Genomic DNA, 25324 nt, shown 5'->3' on the forward strand with positions numbered 1-25324 from the left:
AGGAAGGGTTGGAGGTTACTGCCATCTTACATGCAGCCTACTGCTGACTATTACATTGCAGGTAAAGGACTAAGCTAATAGCTCACATATTCTGGTGGATTGTACAAGGAGAGGTAAGGGGAGGCTTTGAGATTAGGTGTTTTAGAGCTAGGGGCCTGTGTACTGCTCTGGCACAGATCTTTGCTTTCGGTGCCCCTGGCACTGAGGTACAGTACAAAAATGTCTGCTGATTTCAGTGATGCTGCAAACACCAGTTGAAGGAAATTACTGTTGACATGAGCAACCAAGTATGAGGAATCTGCGGATCTTCAGTGGTAACTGTGACCTGTACTTACCAAGCTTACAAATAATAATGAAAAACAACCTCTCTATGTGTTGCCATTAATTCTAGATCACTTGGCTGAACAGCTCCCTCGTCATCTGTGTCCTCCACTGGGGCTGAGCACACCGCCATCTCATCTGGATAACTCTGCTTCTCTAGTATTTGACAGGTAGCCAGGCACGCAGCATTGTCTGTGAATCCGTCACATCCAATTGTAACTTTGGAAATTCTTGTCAGAGGAAGGTGCAGGGAAAACTGCAAGTTCTTGCTGGGTTTTTCAAGTAGTACCTGTATTCTTAGCTATGCTTAGGGCAATCAGCACAAGAATCTGCTGAATGAATACAAAATTAAGGTCGACGTTAGTAGAAACTTTGGCTAAAACTGACCTAGTTCCATTTCACAAAGCTGAATGCTAAGTGTGTGTGTGTGTGTGTGTGTGTGTGTGTGTGTGTGTGTGTATATGTATATAGTGCTCAGCATAAATAAGTACACCCCCTTTGAAAAGTAAAATTTCAATCACTATCTCACTGAACACAAGAATAATTTACCGTATATACTCAAGTATAAGCCGACCCGAGTATAAGCCGAGGTACCTAATTTTACCCCAAAAAAACCTGGGAAAACTTATTGACTCAAGTATAAGCCTAGGGTGGAAAATGCAGCAGCCAGCTATTGGCATATTTCCCCATCCTGATACGCATTGCTCCCTCATCCCCAATCCTGGTATGCATGGCCCCCTCATCCCAATCCTGGTATGTATGGCCCCCTCATCTCCAATCCTGGTATGCATGGCCCCCTCATCTCCAATCCTGGTATGCATGGCCCCCTCATCTCCTATCCTAGTATGCATGGCCCCCTCATCTCCAATCCTGGTATGCATGGCCCTCTCATCTCCAATCCTGGTATGCATGGCCCCCTCATCTCCAATCCTGGTATGTATGGCCCCCTCATCTCCAATCCTGGTATGCATGGCCCCCTCATCTCCAATCCTGGTATGCATGGCCCCCTCATCTCCAATCTTGGTATGCATGGCCCCCTCATCACCAATCCTGGTATGCATGGCCCCCCTCATCTCCAACCCTGGTATGCATGGCCCCCTCATCCCCCAATCCTGGTATACATGGCCCCCTCATCCCCCAATCCTGGTATGCATAGCCCCCTCATCCCCCAATCCTGGTATGTATGGCCCCCTCATCCCCCAATCCCGGTATGTATGGCCCCCTCATTCCCCAATCCTGATATGCATGGCCCCCTTATCCCCCAATCCTGGTATGCATGGCTCCCTTATCCCCCAATCCTAGTATGCATGGCCTTCTTATTCCCCAATCCAGGTATGCATGGCCTCCTCATCCCCAATCCTGGTATGCATGACCTCCTCATACCCCAATCCTATTATATGCATGGCCTCCTCATCCCCCAGTCCTGGTATGCATGGCCTCCTCATCCTCCTATCCTGGTATGCATGGCTCACTCAGCCCCCAATCCTGGTAGGTATGGCCCCCTCATCCCCCAATCCTGGTATGCATGGCCCCCTCATCCCCCAATGCTGGTATGTATGGCCTCCTCATCCCCCAATCCTGGTATGCATGGCCCCCTCATCCCCCAATCCTGGTATGTAAAGTGGGGAAAAAAGTATTTAGTCAGCCACCAATTGTGCAAGTTCTCCCACTTAAAAAGATGAGAGAGGCCTGTAATTTACATCACAGGTAGACTTCAACTATGAGAGACAAAATGAGAAAAGAAATCCTGAAAATCACATTGTCTGAATTGGAAAGAAATTTTTTTCAAATTTTGGTGGAAAATAAGTATATGGTCAATTACAAACAAGCAAGATTTCTGGCTCTCACAGACCTGTAACTTCTTCTTTAAGAGGCTCCTCTGTCCTCCACTCATTACCTGTAGCACTGGCACCTGTTTGAATTTATCAGTATAAAAGACACCTGTGCACAACCTCAGCCTGTCATACTCCAAACTCCACTATGGTGAAGGCCAAAGAGCCGTTGAAGGACACCAGAAACAAAATTGTAGCCCTGCACCAGGCTGGGAAGACTGAATCTGCAACAGGCAAGTAGCTTGGTGTGAAGAAATCAACTGTGGGAGCAATAATTAGAAAATGGAAGACATTCAAGACGACTGATAATCTCCCTCGATCTGGGGCTCCCTACAAGATCTCACCCCGTGGGGTCAAAATGATCTCAAGAACAGTGAGCAAAAATCCCATTACCACATGGGGGGACCTAGTGAATGACCTGCAGAGAGCTGGGACCAACGTTACACAGGCTACCATCAGTAATACACTACGCCGCCAGGGACTCAGATCCTGAAGTGCCAGACGTGTCCCCCTGCTTAAGCCATTACATGTCCGGGCCCCTCTGAAGTTTTCTAGAGAGCATTTGGATGATCCAGAAGAGTATTGGGAGAATGTCATATGGTCAGATGAAACCAAAGTAGAACTGTTTGGTAGAAACACAACTCGTTGTGTTTGGAGGACGAAGAATGCTGAGTTGCTTCTAAAGAACACCATACCTACTGTGAAGCATGGGGGTGGCAAAATCATACTTTGGAGCTGTTTCTCTGCCAAGGGACCAGGATGACTGATCCGTGTACATGAAAGAATGAATGTGGCCATGTATCGTCAGATTTTGAGTGCAAACCTCCTTCCATCATCAATGGCATTGAAGATGAAACGTGGCTGGGTCTTTCAGCATGACCATGAACTTTTCTAATTGACCAAATACTTATTTTCCACCAAAATTTGAAAAAAAATTCTTTCTAAATCAGACAATGTGATTTTCAGGATTTGTTTTCTCATAGTTGAGGTCTACCTATGATGTAAATTACAGGCCTCTCTCATCTTTTTAAGTGGGAGAACTTGCACAATTGGTGGCTGACTAAATACTTTTTTTCCCCACTGTATGGCCCCCTCATCCCTCAATCCTGGTATGTACAGTTATATGAAAAAGTTTGGGCACCCTTATTAATCTTAAGCTTATTGTTTTTTTAAAAATTGGTGTTTTTGCAACAGCTATTTCAGTTTGATATATGTAATAACTGTTGGACACAGTAATGTTTCTGCCTTGAAATGAGGTTTATTGTACTAACAGAAAATGTGCAATCTGCATTCAAACAAAATTTGACAGGTGCATAAGTATGGGCACCTCACCAGAAAAGTGACATTAATATTTAGTAGATCCTCCTTTTGCAAAAATAACAGCCTCTAGTCGCTTCCTGTAGCTTTTAATGAGTTCCTGGATCCTGGATGAAGGTATTTTTGACCATTCCTCTTTACAAAACAATTCCAGTTCAGTTAAGTTTGATGGTCGCCGAGCATGGACAGCCCTCTTCAAATGATCCCACAGATGTTCAATGATATTCAGGTCTGGGGACTGGGATGGCCATTCCAGAACATTGTAATTGTTCCTCTGCATGAATGCCTGAGTAGATTTGGAGCGGTGTTTTGGATCATTGTCTTGCTGAAAGATCCATCCCCTGCGTAACTTCAACTTTATCACTGATTCTTGAACATTATTGTCAAGAATCTGCTGATACTGAGTGGAATCCATGCGTCCCTCAACTTTAACAAGATTCCCGGTGCCGGCATTGGCCACACAGCCCCAAAGCATGATGGAACCTCCACCAAATTTTACTGTGGGTAGCAAGTGTTTTTCTTGGAATGCTGTGTTTTTTTGCCGCCATGCATAATGCCTTTTTGTATGACCAAACAACTCAATCTTGGTTTCATCAGTCCACAGGACCTTCTTCCAAAAAGAAATTGGCTTCTCCAAATGTGCTTTTGCATACCTCAGCCGACTCTGTTTGTGGCGTGCTTGCAGAAACGGCTTCTTTCGCATCACTCTCCCATACAGCTTCTCCTTGTGCAAAGTGCGTTGTATAGTTGACCGATGCACAGTGACACCATCTGCAGCAAGTTGATGCTGCAGCTCTCTGGCGGTGGTCTGAGGATTGTCCTTGACTGATCTCACCATTCTTCTTCTCTGCCTTTCTGATGTTTTTCTTGGCCTGCCACTTCTGGCCTTAACAAGAACTGTCTCTGTGTTCTTCCATTTCCTTACTATGTTCCTCACAGTGGAAACTGACAGTTTAAATCTCTGAGACAGCTTTTTGTATCCTTCCCCTGAACAACTATGTTGAATAATCTTTGTTTTCAGATCATTTGACAGTTGTTTTGAGGAACCCGTAATGCCACTCTTCAGTGGAGATTCAAACAGGATAACAACTTGCAAGTGGCCACTTTAAGTAGCTTTTCTCATGATTGCATACACCTGGCTATGAAGTTCAAAGCTCAATGAGGTTACAAAACCAAAAAAAGTGCTTTAGTAAGTCAGTAAAAAGTAGGTAGGAGTATTTAAAACAAGAAAATGATAAGGGTGCCCATACTTATGCACCTGTCAAATTTTGTTTGAATGCAGATTGCACATTTTCTGTTAGTACAATAAACCTCATTTCAAGGCAGAAACATTACTGTGTCCAACAGTTATTACATATATCAAACTGAAATAGCTGTTGCAAAAACACCAATTTTTATAAAACATTAAGGTTAAGATTAATAGGGGTGCCCAAACTTTTTCATATAACTGTATGATAGGTGTATAAACACTTATACTCACCTTCCTTCCTCCCCTCTGCTCCAGCGCTGCATCCTGTTCTGCTGCAGCAGTTCATGTCAGCATTTGAGCAGCGCATGGCGTCACAGCCATGGTCTCTCAAAAGCTGATGTGAGCTGCCGGCATATTCATTCCTCTCCACGCTGGGACTGTGTGCGTGGAGAGGAGCGAATATGTATTCTCTTTAGTAGTGGGCGCTGTCAGCAGGAGCCGCAGCTCAGAGCTACTGTGTGCACACTACTAAAGAGAATGAATATTCATTCTTCTCCACGCCTATGGTAGCTGCCGCAGCGGCTACTGCATGTAACCCGCTCCTCCGCCGCCGAAACCCTCTCCTCCGCTGCAACCCCCCCACTGTCCACCAATGGAATTTCTATATACTTGGGTATATACCCGAGTATAAGCTAAGGGTGTCTTTTTCAGCACAAAAAATGTGCAGAAAAATTCGGCTTATACTCGAGTATATACGGTACATATTTTTGAGAATACTGAGTTTCTTTCACCATTTTTTTAACCCATTTCATGAAAGTAAGGTTAATAATATGACTTTCATTGAAAAAACTTCAGTTTTACTCATGCAGCACACGTGCAGCCCCACATGATGACACTGCCACCACCATGTTTCCTGTAGGCACCATACATTTAGAAAAAATGCACTTCTATCAAAGTGAAGTGATGGTAGCATTCTCTCTTTCAATATAGAGCAGTACTTCTGTGAATTCATGATACCATCAATGAAATGTAGCTCCCCAACACCAGCAGTACTCATGCAGAACCCTGCCACCATCATGTTTCTTTTTCGGCACCATACATTTTTGACATTCATTTTTCTAAATGCATGGTGCCTACAATTCAATTTGAATAATTGAATCACACATAATTTAATAATTTTATGCTATTGCTGTTTAGGAAATCAAAAGTTTTAGGGCACAAAATGTTTTATTGGATAGCACTTGGACCGATCTTATACTATGGGGCAGTGCAGATCTGCTATTTTTTCTCATGCCAATTTGTCATGAGAAAAAAAATTGCTGCATGCATGTTGTGAGTGACTCTGAAGTTTGGATCACGCGCACCCATACCAGTATATGGGTGTGAGTGAAACTTCAAACTGCACTCTGATGAAAGCTTCTATGACAGTCTGACCACAGCCTTAGGCAGAGTAAAACAATTTTGGAATTGCTCCTCTATATTGCATTAAAAACTAGTCTGCCAAAAAGGTGGGCAGTGAAGCAATTACACCTAAAGGGGTGGTCCCATAAGCTACACGTATCACCAGTTCACAAGATTGATGATAAACGTTTGGGCATCCATCTGCTGAGATCCCCACAAAGCCCAAGAATGAGGTTGAGGCGGGGGGAGCAAAGTCCCTTTTGTAACTGGAGCCAGCGTGAGCACTTGTTTACTACCGTACTGTTCACACAGAAAACTTTGGGACCCCTATTCTCTTAATCGGCTTTGGCTCCCTAACAATCATATCACCAATCCATTGGTTGTTCCATAAATTTTGTTTATAAGACAACCAAATTTAAAGAGGTTGGCCACTTTATCTTTATATTAACAAATGTGTTGGGAACCTACATTTAAGGTTCTGCTGCTTTTGCAAAGTGCCTAGTCTTGTTCATGCAGGAGGATGTGACCAGAACAGTCCATCACCCTCTATGAATTGCACAAGTCTCTGCATGGAAAAACTGTTTTTCAATTGGAAGAAGCTGGTCACATTTTCTCCCATCAACTGACACTTTAAGAACAGGAGAACTATGCAGTCTGTTGACGCGCCCAGGGGATGGGGAAACGACTCGGCGTCCGGACCTTGCTGTTGGTTTTGGGGATGTCGTGGTGGTCGGCTCCCGGGCCCGTACCCTGGGGTCACTCTTAAAAGCAAAAGGAAGGGGGGAAAAAAGTGTATGGGAAAGGGGAAATGTTCGTGACGCCACCTGTGGTGTCTGGTGAAGGTCACCAGCGCTGCAACAGTCCTCCGAGGCAGGTGTCAGGGCAGCTATAGATGTCATCCAAGTCTTTACTCACAGTGGTGCTTTCTCAGCTCAGAGCTTCTCTCTGCTGTCACACGGCGAGCTGCGGCCCGCCAGGGTGGGGTTCAGCACACTCCAGGTAGTTCAGGAGCGCTTGACAGGACCCCCGCTCTAAAGTGTTCCTCTCTTGTTGAACTTCTCCCGCCTTGTTTCCCCCACTGAGTCCCATACGGGTACTGCGGTGTCCCTTGTGGGTAACGTGTAGTTCCAGGACCAACTGGGTGCCCTTTTTGGTCACTTGTGGTGAGAACGTGGCGTAAGGCCGGGTCCCTCTGGAAAAACTCAGATTAGGGCATACAGGTGGCGACTCCGCTCCGTCCGTATCCCCCAGGGATCCACATAAGCCTCCGGACTTTTCCGACAGAGACGTGAAGTGCAAAGTCAGATAATCGGGGACCGGTGCCACCTCTTGCGGCAGGGTCTCTCTGGCTGGGCCAGAATAAGGTATGCAGGTGGCGACTCCGCTCCGTCCGCACCCCCTGAGATCCTTTCGCCTGTGGAGCCTATCTCCTCTGCTCCCCTCCTGGGCCTTCTTGGTTGGACTCTGACCGGGGACAGAGCCGGTTTTTACTCTGCCCCAATCCCCCGTCTCGAGGCCTGAGACCGGGAACCGTGGACCCTGAGGCGACTGCAGCCTTGTGCTGACCTGTCGTCCCAAAGACCCACGACCAAAGACCCGGTTAATAAAATGGCCTCCAGTTATATATGATTCTAATAAGTGCTTAGGTAAAGTGCTTCCTCCACCCTCACTCACAACATGGTTCCCCCTAACTTTGGTTCCCCCCAACTCCTCCATTCAGGCCCAGGCAGCACTATGGTGCTTTAGGCCCCGTTCAGAACTGGAGTGGTGTAGTGTTGAGTGTGTGGTTGGGGTCCTGCGTAGCACTCCATCCTTACCTGGGAGAGGAGATACCACACCTCATTCTGAGGTGCAGTACCCCTGTGGCGACTGAACCCTCAGGGGCGCCACACTGTACAGAAGGCTGCACTAACAAGCTGACTGCACTTCACAAGGTAATGTCCAGTAACGATGGAATACTTGCATCAGTGCCATACCTTGCAACTCGTGGGCCCTAAGATAAAATCTCCAACAGGGCTTCCAACTATCAAGGGTCTTAGATAGTACTGGTCTTTTCATTTTGGCCAAAGTTAATTTTTGGGATCCTGACCCCAGTGCTGAATGCAACCCCTTTACCCTGGCATATTAAGTGCCATAAAATTATCTTCATAACACGTGTTAAAATAATATAACATAAAATGGCCAATCTCTCTAAGGACAGGTAAGCAGAGGGACACATTGTATCTGTGACTTCTTATTGAAGAATAAAATCAATAGTCCCCTTCTACGGTTCTTAACTTGACTGTTTTCTCATGTACAGTTATAATCAATGAAAATGTATTTGGGTAACAAGAAATTAAATAGTTAGAATGTGAACAAGTGGATAAGGTTCCAAAAAAGTTTTTGTATTCAGATCCGTTATATGCATTGTGTGGTGCTAACATTCTAGCGACAGCCTGCCCTACCTATCTCAGGCTTCAGAAAGTCCCTGCTCCTTGGTCCCTGAAGTTTAAATACTTATTCAGTTATTCTTGTTCTGAAGACAGGTGCTTTTAGTCATTTGTGGCATTCTCAGCAGCTTGGACATAGCATTCAATAAGTTGTATAAATATATTTTAATGGTGGATTTTTTTGGGCTTTTGTAGTCTACAATTTCCTCATTGGTGCCCTAGCGAAAGCCTACTCCTTGACTTAGGCAAGACTAAAATGATGTGCATAAGTGCAGATAATTATTTTTTTACATGAACTGTTTGTTCTACTTGATTACATTTTTCAGTACAAACCTATGACTCAGCTTTGTTTCTTTATATTTAAGACTTCAAGATATGCTGATGGACTATCAGTCATTTACCAATAGAATTCCAGCTCTGCTCAGACCTCTTATGACTCCTTTCATCAGTCAGATTGAAGACGTCCTATCACCAGGCCTTACACAGCTTTCTTGGACTTCCCTGAATATTGACAAATGTAAGTGTATGATAACAATTGATTTGTTCTGAAATGCCCAACATGACACTTCAAAATAGAAAAGATGAATATTAAACGTATATTTATACAACATGTGACAATATCTGCTGTCAATTTGTGGCTTGAACTGCCGGGGGTCTGAATGAAAATAGACTATGAAAAATAAGCAGATAATTTGGGTAAAGCAAGTCCTACCATATAAAGACAGGACTTATTGGAAACTCTGAACCATTATCTGTATTGAAGACAGAAGCTCTATGGGGTCCCGTACAGTACACACATTGTACTAGAGAAATAAAATGTAGCAGCTCTCACATGTTGTCCAAAGGGGCAGCTCAGAGCAGTACAGAATGAATACTGTAGAGAGACACTGCTAATGCTATGTTCACATGTCCAGTAATGATCCATTAGAATGGATCCAGCAGCAATCTGTTGGCAAAAAAGTTGTGCAGACACACCTTTTTAGTCCGTTTTAAAAAACTGATCTCTACTGGATCCATTTTTTAACATTGAAGTATATAGAAAACGGATCTGTTAAATAGCCGTCCGTTTTTCTTTCATTTGTAGAGGATCCGTTTTTTTGCTTACGGGATCCATTACAAATGGAAGAAAATGGATAGCTAATTAATGGATCTGTTTTCCATAGACTTCAATGATAAAAACACGAATACAGCGGAGATCAGTTTTTTAAAAATGGACTAAAAAGTTGTGTCTGCACAACTTTTTTGCCAGTGGATTGCTGCTGGATCCGTTCTAATGGATCACTACGGGACATGTAAACATAGCCTAAGCAGTCAAAAAACTGTTGCATGTTAAAGGGTTATCCACAAGTTGTCTATTGAGCAGCTCACAGCTATGCAGTCTCCTTACTTCCTAGTTGCTTGGGAGGAGGCCAAGCACTCTTCCTTCAGTGACTGTTCGGTTCAGTTCCCTTCTGCTACTGTTATTGTTCTGAAGTCTACACTGTTATCACTAAATTTGTAGATAGAGATAGTGCATTTGAGCAAGCACATGACTTTGGAAAGTGAGAGCTGTGATTAAGAGAACTGCTCTTGAAACTGCAAATGATGTAGGCCAGGGAGTATGATTATGCAAGCAGGATCTGAGAGGGAGGGGTAGGGAGAGGAAGGTGAGCAGCTAACTGACTGGTATCTTAAAAGTTAACTCCTTAGTTTGGAATGTAACTACTACGTACACTTAATGCACAACTGAGTCCGCTCACTTTTTGGAGTGTGGAGCCAAATCGCCTTGCCCGGATCCGGTCAGAGAAGCCACAGTTTCTCAGATGAGAAAAAAGGAAAGGATGATCCAGCATATCAGGCTAGTTTCTTAAAATAAAACATAGCTTTTATTGTGCCCATTAAAACATTACTCCACACCAACTGTCCGTATGGGGCACTACAAGGATCAGGACCAATGTGTTTCGACGTTTAAGTCTTAATCATGGTCTCACTGACCCGAGTGCTGACCAACATATAAACATAGTTAATGAGGGACATTAATTTGCCACCTGTTCACCAGCACATGAGGTCACCGTGATGGGCGTGTATGCATCCAAAATAAAACCATTATTATAATACATATCACAATACAAATATAAAACATTAAATATGATAGTAACATGACAAGCGGAATATTCAGATTTTTTTTATAAATATATATATGTTGGGCTATGTGCACACTGTGCGTTTTTGGTGCTTTTTTTTGTGCGTCTTTTCTGCGCAGAAATGGACCAAAAATGCATTATAAACCTATATCCCATGATCTCCCATGACATTTTGCACGATCTGTGTGCATGATCAGGATTTTTCCCGACTCATGTGCAAAAAAAAAAGAAGCAGGATGCCCTTTCTTTATGCATTTTGGCCTGCGTCTTACCAATACAATGCATTGAAAAAAATGCATGGTAAATCCTAAGACAAAAACCCATGAAAAAACACTGTGGATTTTCTGCAGCGTTTTTACTGCAAAAAGGTGCAAAACCTTGCAGAAATTTCTGTAAGCAATTCCAGATAGTGCGCACGTAGCCTTAATATTGCAGCTATGTTTTATCTTAAGAAACTAGCCTGATGCGCTGAATCATCCTTTCCTTTTTTCTCTACTACGTAGACTTGTCCAGATTCTGGTGGCTGTTCTCCTTGTAAGCAAGCTATTCACTATGTAAGATAAAAGTTCTCATTGCATGAGAATGAAAGCAGATCGAAAGAGTGAGTAGATTGCAAACTTACTTATTTTCATGCTTTATAACTAAAGCAATTTAATAAAATGAGAGTACCTCCTTAAATAAGGTAACCTAGGGCAAATGTATTTTTATACAATGTTACACTATATTTATATAAACCTTAAAACCTCTTTTATTGTGTCCAAAGGAAAGCTCTGTCTTTTTTACAAATAAAAACAAAAACATTCAGTAATGTGCTGTATTTGTATTTCAGGTAAGGTTTTCTTGACATTTGGATGTGTTGTATCATTATTCCTTAGGTGATATCTGAGGGTGAATCCAGATTATGCAGCTCAGCATGCATTTTCAATCCATACCCATGGTGTGGTTTGTGAACAGGAGTTTAGCCATGTAATCAGGTTTCATCCAATGCTGTTTTTGTCTGTGTAACAAATATAAATCTGTACCTTGCACTTGTCAGTAGAAACTTGACCTTGGTTACTGTACTTCCCTATGTCATTAACTATCAGGAAGCAGTCCCTTTTTACTGGGGCTTTCCCCTCCCACTATGGGCTAGTCCAAAACCTCAACCGTGACTGTTTGTACAGCCTGTAGCTGGGCAGATCTCTTTCACATACATTATATTAAACATATTATACTTATAATGCTTACCAGAGTCTACCTTATCCTATGGTCACTACCTTATGTCCTAAATCTTAACGTGTACCTATTCCACACATGACACATGTATCTAAACCCGCATGACACAATTCACATTATAATATACAGCACAGCCAGACTGGTGTCTTCAGGTGTAGGAGCACAATAGTACAGCCCACCACTCTTACACATGTTCAGCAATTGTTCTAAAGTGAATTCTCTTCTTGTTGCTATTAGGATTTTCGCACTTCAGGGTGTGAAATGTTTTACTCTCCATATTCATGTACATGTGTTATTATAATCCAGGGGTATTCTCTGCAGTGACAAATCATATTCACCTCGCTGTTCCCTCTTAATTTACAATGCCTCCCAGGATTGGGATCATTGAACTCTGCACCGCTGTTAATATAGAAGCAGCTGTTTGATCTTAACTCTACCGCTAAACTATTCCTATGGTAATTCAGCCTGTACATCTACATGTGTTTCTCAACTCAAGCACCCCCATCGCAATAAAAAGGAAGGATAGAGACAACTTTATTTCTACCTCTAAAACATTTATAGGTACTGACATTTTCTTTCATTGAATTTTTTTTTTATGGATTTTTTGATGAGTACATAAGTGTAAAAAGGAATGATCATAAAGTATGAACACCATAAAAATTGGTTAGTTTTTCTAGGGGGTGAAAGTATTGGCGATTCAAGCATTTTGGTAATATTTTATCATTTCATGAGAAATTAAATAATCTATTTTTCTAATATTTCAGATATAGCCAATGTCTACTGCTCCCTAAGAGAGGTGGAGCAGATTTGTAAGGAAGCCTCTGACATCCTGGAGTGCCGAATTGAGAAGTTACTTCTGGACATTTCTGACACACTGTTGGTGGATTTACCCGAAGATGATACCATCACCGTTCCAGTTTTCTTGGAAAGAACAGAGAAAGTCATTGCTGCCGCTGCAGAGACATTGTCCATGTAAGTTTTCTTTTACTAGATTGATAAACTAATTTGAGATCCGTTTAGTGAATGTTGTGAACTTATTATGACATATTCGTTAAATGTCACCTGTGGATGACAGATGATAAAGTTAGAGATCCATTACAAGCCTTCATTACCCATTGGTTATATTGGCATTCATTAAACAGATAAGACATGAAAAGATCACAGTCACAGTCATTGTATGCTGATATATACTATCCAGACAAAGGCCAAAAGAACCTTTTTTTGTTTCTTACCTAGTTTCATAATTGTATAGCTTAGCCATATAGCGTGAAAAAAGACTTGAGTCCATTAAAGTCAACCTTTCTCCACCAATTATACATTATTTCTCGCTAGAATATTTATAACCCATAATGTCATTAGCTGCGAGGAAATCATCCAGCCCTTTTTTAAATGCTGTTATAGTGTCTGCCATTGCTTTCTTTCCTATTTAGCTGCTGAAATTGCCTTTCCGCCACCCATAATGAATGCCTCCGGTCCTTTGTAAGGTCTTTGGAAGGAATAAGTCATGTGCCAGTCTTTTGTATTGACTACACATGTACAGTGGCATGTAAAAGTTTGGGCACCCCTGGTCAAAATTACTGTTATTGTGAACAATTAAGCAAGTTGAAGAAGATGAAATGATCTCTAAAAGGGCTAAAGTTAAAGATGACACATTTCCTTTTATTTTAGGCAAAATGTCATTTTTTACATTTTAAAAATTACAAAAAGGAAAATGGGTCAATGCAAAAGTTTGGGCACCCTTGGAGATTTGTGTGCTCAGATAACTTTGACCAAGTTCCAGACCTTAATTAGCCTGTTAGGGTTATGGTTTGTTCACTATCATCGTTAGAAAAGGCCAGGTGATGCAAATTTCCCAGGTTTCTGAAAAAACAGCCTCCTCTAAACTTGTGCCAAAAATCTGCAGCCATGGGTTCTCCTAAGCAGCTGCCTAGCACCCTGAAAATGAAAATAATGGAGGCCCACAAAGCAGGAGAAGGCTATAAGAAGATAGCAAAGCGTTTTCAAGTTGCTCTTTTCTCAGTTTGAAATGTAATTAAGAAATGGCAGTTAACAGGAACAATGGAGGTCAAGATAAGGTCTGGAAGACCAAGCAAAATTCCAGTTAGAGCTGCTTGTAGAATTGCTAGAGAGGCAAATCAAAACCCCCCCTCTTGATTGCAAAACAACTTAAGAAAGATTTAGCAGACTCTGAAGTTGTAGTACATAGTTCTACTGTTCATAGACACCTGCACAAATATGGCATTCATGGAAGAGTCATCAGAAGAAACCTCTCCTGCATCCTCACCATAACATTCAGCGTCAGAAGTATGCAAAGAAACATCTAAACAAGCCTGATGTATTTTGGAAACAAGTCCTGTGGACCAATAAGGTTAAAATAGAACTCTTTGGCCGCAATGATCAAAGGTAGGTGTGGAGAAAAAAAGAGCACAGAATTTCAGGAAAAGAACATCTTGCCAACCATTAAGCATGGGGGTGGATCAGTCATGCTTTGGGGTTGTGTTGCAGGCATTGGCACGGAGAACATTTCACGGGTAGAGGGAAGAATGGGTTCAATTAAATTTCAACAAATTCTTGATGCAAACATAACACCATCTGTAAAAAAAAACTGAAGTTGAAAAGCAGATGGCTTCCACAAATGGAAAATTATCTTAAACACACGTCAAAATCCATAATAGACAATCTCAAAAGAAGCAAGCTGAAGGTGTTACAATGGCCCTCACAGTCCTCTGATCTAAGCATAATTGAAAATCTGTGGCTAGACCTCAGAATAGCAGTGCATGCAAGACGACCCAGGAATCTCACAGAACTGGAAGACTTTTCCAAGGAAGAATGGATGAAAATCCCTCAAAATAGAATTGAAAGACTCTTGACTGACTGCTAAGAGTGTTTACAAGCTGTGATACTTTCAAAAGTGGGTGCTACTAGGTACTAACCATGCAGGGTGCCCAACATTTTGCACCTGTCAATTTTCCTTTTTGTAATTTTTTAAATGTAAAAAACTGAAAATATATTTTTTTATGTCTAAAATAAAAAGTAAATGTGTCATCTTCAACTTTAGGCCTTTTAGAGATCATTTCTTCAACTAGCTTAATTGTTCACAATAACAGTCATTTTGACCAGGGGTGCTTTTACATGTCACTGCATTTATACATGTAAATGAGATCTCCTCTGAGACATCTTTTTTTCTAAGCTAAACAAGCCCAAATTTTCCAACCTGCCCTCATTTGAGAAGCCTTCCATCTCATGTAATAACAATCTAGTTGCCTGCCTTTGAATTAACTCCTAACTTCCAAATATCCTTTTTAAAATGTGGGGCCCAAAAATGGATCCCATATTCTAGATGTCGCCTTACAAGTGATTTATAAAGGGGTAACAATACGTTAGGATCACAGGATTTTATCACTTTTTATATGCCCTAAAATCTTGTTTGCTTTTGCAGCTACTGCTAACTAATAGATCCTACTTTTCTGCTTCTACTTGACTAATAGATCTTATTGAGATGTTTAGCATGTATATCAAGAGTTTTTAATACTATAGGTAGAGAAAAAAAAGTGTGAATCCAGCCGAAGCCCCTGAATACCAATCGTATATTGTATTAACGTTATAGGACAGTGGATATTCTTGGTGAAGATACAAATGCTTGTCTTAGTGGATTGTTCTAATGTTATATCTTAAGGAGCACACTGCTTCCGGCCCCAGCTTATTGTTTTGTAGGGGTGTTGTGTGCTTGCAGATTGACAGTGTGGGCCATCGATAAGGTTGTGGCACTGGTCTGAACTAAGCGCATTATTGGGTTGTTGGTAGAGACCCCTTTACCTCTCCAACAATGGAGAAGCACAGAAGCACTGAAACTGGTGAGATTCAGCTATCTGGCCAACTTCAGAATTCCTCGATCAGGCTCTGAAGCATAAATCACTCCTTACCTACATATCTGATCACCCTGAGACTGCAAGGTGGCCGGTAACCTTGGCAATGAGCTGTATACTATAAAATTAAAAATCCCTCAATTCTTAAGAATGAAGAGGATTTTTCATAGAAGGTAAGTTGAAAATGTGCTTGTTTTTAAAAGCACTTTGCAATTTTACTTATTTAAAAGCTTGAGACAACCTCTTTAATTGGTGGATGCATCGAGACATGAGATGCTTGTTCATTTGTGTTTAATCTGAAAACATTATAGTAAAGACATTTGTCTCTTGAAGTATCAAGCACAAAATGTAACATTAAGTCTAAAAGAAACAATGAGTTCTTTTCATTGTCTGAATGAATTAAACAGAAGCCTGTAAATGGCCCATGAACCTTTCATTAGTCTAAATAAGCATGCCCATTTTAATCTGCCTTGTCATTACTTTTGTCCTATTTGATGGTAAAGGTGAAACCTCTCATATAAGCATATACTTCACAAAAGTGCAGATAATTACAACATCTAAGTACTCTTTCTATACACTTAATGTCATTGTGTTTTTTTTTCCCATTATTTTATTTTTCATCATATAAGACATTTTTTGGTGGTCCTCAAAAGAAAAGGGAAATGGTAGAAAATTTGTCAAGTCGGATGAGTTCACGAGTGTATGGGAAATCTTCCACTTCCCAACTTGAAACGAGAAGAAAAAAAATAAATATGGTGTCTGCATAATAATTTGTACATTTATTATAAACGTGGGTTTACTCCACCCGACTTGTGGCATTATTAAATATTTACTAATCGGCAGTCAATTAACCTGTTTACACAGACTAAAGTTAACGATGCACACTGAAAAATCTGTGATAGTTAGTTCAGTGCACATAGACTGCCATTGTTTACACTGTTTACACAGGATGATGCAGTATGGAGAATGATAATCAGCGCAAAAGATAATTTCACCCAACAAACAAGAATTTTGCTTGTTCTTCGGGTGATTGGCTGCTTGTTTAGACAGCAAGATTATTGTAAATGAGTGTTCTCAGGAACCCTTGTTCACAAGAATCTTGCTGTGTAAGTGGACACTTAGCCTGCAGATATGTGTGACGCCCAGCTGTGCTTGGTATCACAGATCTTAGAAGAGTGCATTGATGGATTCCTCCACAAGAGGCCCCCATAAACATTCACACATCTCCACCTTCCACCTCAGACCAGCAGAGGGAGCCCGTTAGGGATATAAAAAGGTAAGGTGGAGCCAGGCAGCAGTTAGTCTGGAGTCGACAGAGAGCCAAGTCTGTTGAGAGAGTTCCTGCAGTAGAGAAGCCTGAGAGAGGTCAGTCTGCAGTAGAGCACAGTCCAGACTCAGTTGTAGCTCAGTTAGAGCTTAGGTGTGCCGGCGCCATAAGATCGGTGAAGCGCGGCAAGCTGCCGTTAGTGTGAGTAGCCTAGTGAGGGCCCGAGTAGGCCGAAGGCGAGTGGAGAGTTAGTACATAGGGGGCAGAGGAGCTTAACTAGCTCACCCCGAAGCATTTACCGGACACCGGATCCGAGCTTACCGGGATCTTTATGACCCAGTAAGGCATAACCGGAATCCCTGGAGAACTACAGGTCCCAGGATCGCTAAAAGTGCTGATATTTAACAGAGCCGGGAGACACATAGGCCCCGCAATATGAGGAGCGTGTATTCCAAGAAAAGGCCCTACCACAAGGTCAGCCAGCGCAGGACAGAGATAAAGTTAGGCCTAGCTCCAGGCAGGTCAGAAACTTACTACGCAGAGGCAAGAAACAGGAGGCCCTACACCTGCTCATTGGGGAGGATCCTGATATGCACCCTTCAACCTACAGTGCTCCATGATGTGCCTGATTTTCCACCAGTAAAAGGTATTGAAGTGACTATCGTGTCCGTCCCTGTTCTTGCTCTGACCCGGCTGGGTCTCGCCTGTCCTGCATCCCCCTCTCCGTACACTGCCCTGAGGCCTAGCTCCACCTGTGGGGAGCTATACCATTGAGCTGCCTTATCACCGGCCTCAGTGGACTGCGCAGCGCTGGTGATTATCACCAGAAGCCACAGGTGGCGTCACTAACTTTCATAAATTTAACAGACAATTCCCCTTTTTAAAGAGTGACCCCAGGGTACGGGCCCGGGAGCCGACCACCGCGACATCCCTAAGGCCAGGCAAAGGCCCGGGTTCCGAGTCATCCCCATCCCCTGGGCTAGTCATATGGACATAATTTGTTTTTCATTCCAAAACATTATCCTGTGTAATTAATTGGAAAAATCCCTGGTCTAAGGTTGTAAAAAGGTAAACAAAATTTTAGTTAGTAAGTTCACATAACATTTTTTTTCAGGCAAAACATTGAGTTTTTCAAGCGGATACCGCTTAAAGAAACAAGGGCCTTTTTTGAATCCTGAAGCATTTTAACTTTTTTCTTTGACCATTTCTGTAACAGTTTTTTTGGACAATTTTCTAATGTTTTTAAAAATCCGTTAAGCGATGAATAAAATGGTGTTTTTGGTGCTGGTGTTTTATGAGGTGAAAAAAAAAATTACAAAATGCTCAAAAAGCTGCCCAGGTGTCTTCTGGGCATTTTTCTAGCATTCTCATTCTAAAGTATAATTTTTAGCCTACTTTTCTAATGTATGGAGTGTCTTCATCACTGAAAATACCTGAAGAATGGTCCGCTCACTTCTTTTAACCACTTGGCGTCTCACTTCTTTGAACCACTTTCTGGAAAGCTTAAACATTCATACAGCCCGGGTCTGATACCTGCTGACCCCGGACTAGGCCGCATGTATTAGCTGTCAGGTTCTCTTTCAAATATGATGTGTTTTCAGAATTGTGCATCTGATTTGCTGGCAATATTTCATGAAGTTGAAATAATTACAGAGAATGCAGTGATGTCAAAATGATTTTTCTCCCTTTATTATGACTATTAATCAATATTGCCAAACCACACCGGACATTAAAGACGTTTATTCTTTGATATGTCTATGTACGAATATGAGGACTTCAATTTATGTTGCTTCAAATAAGTTCTTGCATCTTTAAGGTCATGTGTAATTTATTGTATGAAACTAAAATCAAATGCATTCTTTAAAGAGTTTTTACCGAAATGAAATTGTAAATCTGTATAGCACAAAGACTTTATTTTAGTCACTACCAAAGTCCAAGATGCACTTAAAATATAACTTTTTGTTCTTAAATAATCTTCTAATTTTATTCTCTAGGCAAAGCAAACAAGTGGAGCTTTGCTTGTATGAGATGATTGATGCTCTTAAAAGCAAATTGAAACCATCCGACAGAGACAGTCTAAAGGTAATGAATTCTGTTTCTTTTTTCTTTCTACCACATAAGATAAGTGTTTTCTGAAAAGACTTGAAATTCCCATTTCTTTGAGTTTTTAATGAAATTATGATATCATAAACATATCCCTATGGAGAGCAGAATTATCTTCTGTTCCCAACATATTATAGTTCTACGTAATCTGGGCTGGCCTTAGGCTCAATGGTGCTCTGTACAAAATTGCCCTTTGGTGCCCACACTCCATTGATTCATTTTTTTACTCCTTTTCCTGGGGGACACATGCATTGGCAAAAGACTATTTTTTTATATCCTAAGAAAAATTATTTAGGCTTTCTTCACATATAGTTTTTAATTAGACATGAAATGATTGCACCCACATGTATTGTATTATAAACTGCTGCTGCTAATATGTGCTGTAGAATCTGCACCTCAAATCCATCCACATCCAATCTACCACATCTGAAATCACGCTGAAAGGGTTATTCCCAAAATCACAAAATGTGGTCTTATAATAGTGTACAGATATTTAATCTGGTCCAATTTGCACATATCACCCCTCCAACAATGATCTTCCAGTCTCAATTTACCTTTCAGTTGCCACTGTAACCATCCTGAAGTAGTTTCAGTACTCCCGGTTGACCATGCGCAGTGTAGTCTCTCTCAGCTGGCATCCTGGCAGCATAGTTTGTCTCTGGGATGGGTCTAGAGTGGAGCTTATAATGTGAGGGATAATGTCATGAAAAGAGAAAGATTCTCCCACATTACAGTGCAGGGAGTTCACACTAGGAAGCAGCTATGCCTGTGTACTGGTAACTAAGAGGAGTAATGTTCTACAAGATGGGGCTAAGTATAGATGGGCTAAGATGGGTGATATATTGCAAGATGGGGCCATACATAGAGGTGCTATGAGCAGTGATATAAAGGACAGAGAGGAGATATATACTGCAGGATGGTGCTCTGCATAGAGGGGCTAAGAGGATATATTTCAGGATGGGGCTGTATAAAGTAATTGATATTACTTGAGCTGTGTTTGTTGCCTGCTAACGAGAGATCAGTGATGTGAAACTGCAAATGCTGCTCTAATAGTGCATATGGCAGAGGATTATCTTTTGTCATATGCATCAATACAGCTGCATTTTCACAAAACTGAAATTTCAGCAACAGACAACAAACACAGTTCTGCACTGCCTAGTTATAACAGCCTCTTATGGAGGAGGACAGGAGAGTTGAGCTATGCTATAACAAGCTAATGATGTACAAACCACACAATCCGCTATATTAATGTGGATGGCAGAAGATAAGTGATAAGGCAGGGTACTGTACAGTATCAGAGAGTGCATAGTAGCTTAAGATGAATTATACACTTAGATTAGCTTGATAACTCATAGTGGGGCTTGTCAGGTCTACACAGTAGAGAGAAGGAGGTGTCTGCAGCACTGTGGAGAAGAAAGTGTGTAACACTAATGCCGGTGCCCTTGCATGGTTCCCAATCACCCTCCATGCAGGGTCACTGACATAGTCACCGCCCCAGGCACACATTGTGGTCCCAGTCGCGTCTCCCTGCTTCTGTCTGTGCACTTTCCAGTGGCGAAGCTCTGCCCGTGGCTGTTAACATGTTAAATGCTGCTTTCAATCTGTAACAGCAGCATTTAACAAGCGCTAACAGGGGGGCCTGTCATTCCATGCGCCATTCTGTGTGCCCATGATGTAATCGCTGGATGCCAATGAGTTGCCATGACACCTGAGGGGCTGCTGAAGAACACCGTGCCTGTCATTACGGTCCTCCTGTGAAAACCAGTGTTTAGCTGGCTGGCGTTCAAAGGAGATAGTGATTTTAGCTATACATAGCAGGGCTGATGCACTGCTATATATAGCACAAGCGATCAGATGATTGCAACTTCATGTCCCCTAAGGGGGCTAACAAATACAGTTAAAAGTGAGGAAGAAATGTTTTAATAATATGGAAAAAAAATACAAAAGTTTAAATCACCCCCCTTTTGCCCCATTTAAAATAAAAAAACTAAAATAAAAAATATACATTTTGTATCACCACATTCAGAAAAGTCTCATATCCTGAAAATTTAAAGAATTGCGGGAAAATGGTGAGAAAAGCAAAAAAAATTTTTTTTACGAATTTCACATTTTTTTTCACCATTGAAATAAAAAAACACTATACATGTCTGATATTTGCATAATTGTACAGACCTGGAGAATCATAGTGCCAGCATTTTTTTCCTGCTGTCCAGTGCATTACATGATAAAATGAATGGTGTTAATCAAAAGTACAACTTGTCCCTCAAAAAGAAAAATAAAAAAGTTACGGCTCTTGGGAAAAGTGGGAGGAAAAAACAAAAACAAAAAAATGGAAAATAGCCCGGTCATGGGGTTAAGAGCCATTCTCTTCTTAATGAATTTGGGACATTATGGTGCAGTGTGTTACCGCAAATAAATGCACACCAGTAATTACAAATGTGCAAAAGTGCAGAAAGATAAGATTGCGATCTTAAAAGCAGTTTTAAGCCAGAAAACTGGCAAAAACTACTTAATGAATCAGAGTCTAAGAATGTCGAAAGTTTATGTCTTAATAACTTATTTTTTTATAAGAATTTTGATACACAAAAAATGAACCCTTTTTTGCATTGACTATGGGAAACTATTCTTACCTCTACAGCATTTACTTAAGGTCATGTCCCCATGGAAAACTATTTTTTCTGTAAATTTTCTGCAAGTGTCTGCACCAAAATAAGAAATAGCGATCTGCTCTGTTTGTTGCTTTTTTACGTGTTTCCTCCTTTTTTTGTGTAGATTTGATGTGTCATACTGTAATGCATATTTTAGTGTAGAAATGCTGCAATTCTGCACTTAAAAAGACGCAGTTACATTTTTCCATTCATTATTCTTAGGCTCCCCATAATAGTTTTTTGGGGAAAATCACACCACATCATAGTTCTGCAGCATTTTTAAACTTACAGAGGCATGAGTTTTCATAAAATCATATCCACTTTGCTTGAACTAATAAATACAGAAGAGTTTCCCCACAGAAAACCGCAGGAAAAATACCCACTGCATTTACGCTATGTGGGAATGTGGCCTAATTCTGTCAATCAGAGTTGTAACGGTTATAAACAAGCAGTGTCCCTGACGGTGCACCACAAATTTAATGGCATCACTTGCCTTGACAAAGCTGTACGTGTTCACAAGGAAAAAGGAACATTTTTCAAACCACAAATGGTCTTGTACAGTAGCTGGAAGAGTTCACAGGATAACATTACATTTATCATCAGGGCATTAATTCTTGGACCAATCCTTCACACATGCCTGCAAACAAGGTCTTCTAGATTGTAGGTCAATCAATCAAACTAGGCAACCATTATTAACTGACCAGTCTCCAACATAGGACAGTCATAATTCTTGGACTCTTGGAGGTCTACAGAGTATACGACTATTGATATCTGACAGCTAACACATTAGTTGGATGTAACTGGGATTTAGCTATCTTTTATTGTATACCGTTTAGTAAGTATCATGTGTAATGCCTTCTTATCCACTGCTTATTTTAGTTTTTTTCATCTTTTAGGCTTCTTTTGCCTGTTTACACCTAGATGCTAAGCAGAAAACTCGCTGCCAAGAATGTCTGTCTTGTAGTTACTATAATGTGATGGGTCATTTGTGTCAGAAAAATACAGATTCTCTAGTCAAATGTAAGTTCTTGTTCGTTTTCTAATGACTTTTCATACTGTTTGACCAGAATCTATTTTTTCATATAATTTATTTTTCAATATTTTTTGCCTCCCAGTGTTTTAACAAGTGGTGTTTTAAATTTTTAACAGGCATGATTGCTTCAAAATTTGGCAATCCAATTAGTTCAGGGACCATAAAAACATTATATGGTGATCTTTTAATAGTTGTAGTTCAGATAAATCATAGCTTGAAGTATCTTCATAAAATGCATAAATGGTTATAAAAATTACAAAAGGAAATTAATATGAAAATGTAGAAGAATGTAGAGCCAAAGATTTAGCCATCCATAGAATGTAGGGTTCTTATATCATTGATGTAAGTAAAAAAAAAAAGAAATGGACAGTTAACAGAGATTCGTGTGAGATGGATCTTATGATCTCAAAGAATGTAAGATCCAAGGAAAGAAAGTTACTAAAATGGTTTTATTCTTGCACACATGCAGAGTGTCCTCTGTTGTATTTTACTTCTAACTTTTTCCCTTTGAATGCTTTAGGTACAAAAGTGTCTTTAGATATCTTGAAACGACGATTACATACTGTCAGTTCCAAATACCAGACATCAAAGTTTGTGAAGGACCAAACCACAAATCCATTATTCAAGGCTGAGATTCACCTTGCTATCCCAAATGTTGTTATGCGACCTAGCCTGGAGGACATACAAGTAAGAAAAGTTATTGATTTCTCCCCTACTGTCTATTACAGGAACCTTGCAAGTCAATAAGGAGTTCTGTGTGCATTCAAAAACACAGGGCTATAGGCCAAGGGCATTTATATGGGTCACTGAACTCCAAGCTGACTTCTAATTTTCTTTCTAAGTTGTTCCTTATGATGCACTTGCTAACTGCTACAAAATCTCCTTTTCAAAAGTACACATTAGATTAATGTCAGCCAAATATCCCAATATCGTTACTCTACTATGAATGGGTGGCTTCCGACTCATCCCCAAAATCATCTGTTGGGAGAGAGCGAGATCTGGAACCTCAGATTTTGAACAGCTGATCCTTTTGTTCTCCGGGTGATAATCTTCTACCACAGTTTAGCAGATGTTCTCTCACAGAGAACACAGGAGTGCTCGGCTAAGCCAAGCGTTCTTGTTTATGGTGGACTTACTGTAGGAGAGTTAGCTGTTGGCCAAATGATCATTCTGCCAACAGCAATCTATTGTGTATGGAGGGTATAAAATGTGGGTGTGATGTATCCCAGGTGTGTTTTGAGATATTTGTAATGTCTGAGTTATGTATTATGATTTATTATGATGTTTTACAGCAACAGGGCACAGTACAGGGCACAGTGCTCATTCACTTGGCAGGTAAATCAGACTGCACACTAAACTATTATAGTCAATGCCTTTATTTAATCCCTTCCCAACATTATACCTACTGGTATGTCCTATTTGCAAAGGTGTATTCACAAATGCCTTACCTTAGCTGGCAGCCAAGCTCCTGCAACAACAACCAAAATCTGTGCCAGCACCAATCCGTTTTGGTTAATCCTCTAGATGCCACAGACAATGACCACGGCGTTTACATGGTTGTATGAGAGTGGGGACTCCCCTTTTCACCCAATAGCCCCCTCATCCCCTGCGATATGGTGATAAATAATCAATTTTTTGTAGAGTGAAAAAGTAGCAAAGCATAAAAAACCTATATAATTTTGGTATTACTGTAATCATACTGACCCGAAGAACAAAGTTCCCTTATCACTTTTACCAAACCGTGAACAGCATGAAAAAATAAATAAAAACAATTTGTGAATTGCTGTTTTTTGGCCATTCTGTCAAATAGAAATAGAAAGTGCAGAAAAAAAGTTATGTACCCCAAAAGGGTACAAATAGGGTATATAAACTTGCAAAATACAAGCCTTCATACAACTCATTTAGCAGAAAAATAACGTGAGGGTGTGTGCACATTGTGTGCAAGTAGACGTTGGCACAGTAGGCAAATTGAGTCTTTTGCTCTATAATTTCAGTCTATCCGGGTTAGATGGAATATGTGCACAGCAATATCATGTGTTCATTTTATGGGATGCTTTTTCAAATAGCCTGAAAAAGACGCCGTCTGCACATGCCCTCAAGGTATGTTCACTCTGAGTTTTTTACAGGAATTTTTAAAGCTGAAACTCTCCAAAAACACAATATAAAAAAACATGAATTTTGACTGGAGTATTGGAGAGTTTCTGCTCCAAAAACTCCGTAAAAAACCCTCCCGTCTGTGCATGCAATTATAGCTCTCAAAATATGGCTATGCAAAAAAGAACACTTTTTTCTTTGTTTTTTTAGTAGGTAAAGGTAGGAAAACATAAAAACCTATATAACTCTGCTATCAACATTATCATACTGACTCAAGGAACAGTTGTTTCATCACTTATACCGCATGGTGTACAGCGTAAAGAATAAAAATAAAAGCAATTTTTGAACTGCTGTTAATTTCGCTCTGCCTCCCCAAAATTGCAATAAGGATCAGTTCATATTTATCCTGTGCTCTATGCTGAGCGCTTACATCAGGGTTTCCATCTAAATCTTAAAAAAAACATGATTCAGTCGAAAACCCTGATA

At 40.8% G+C, this 25324-nt stretch overlaps 1 protein-coding gene across 1 annotated transcript in view; it reads left to right on the plus strand.

Moving 5' to 3' along the window:
- Positions 1-25324, plus strand: part of LOC141265457 (dynein axonemal heavy chain 5-like) — a 526560-nt gene that overhangs the window by 115635 nt on the left and 385601 nt on the right. Inside the window, exons 21-25 of the mRNA XM_073678599.1 lie at positions 8855-9006; positions 12592-12799; positions 18955-19042; positions 22608-22731; positions 23265-23431. Of these exons, the coding sequence (XP_073534700.1) occupies positions 8855-9006; positions 12592-12799; positions 18955-19042; positions 22608-22731; positions 23265-23431 (739 nt within the window). The remainder of the gene's footprint in view (positions 1-8854; positions 9007-12591; positions 12800-18954; positions 19043-22607; positions 22732-23264; positions 23432-25324) is intronic.

Source organism: Phyllobates terribilis, unplaced genomic scaffold, assembly GCF_046119375.1.
Source record: "Phyllobates terribilis strain yellow unplaced genomic scaffold, ASM4611937v1 Scaffold_4__5_contigs__length_816908805, whole genome shotgun sequence".
Lineage (NCBI taxonomy): Eukaryota > Metazoa > Chordata > Amphibia > Anura > Dendrobatidae > Phyllobates > Phyllobates terribilis.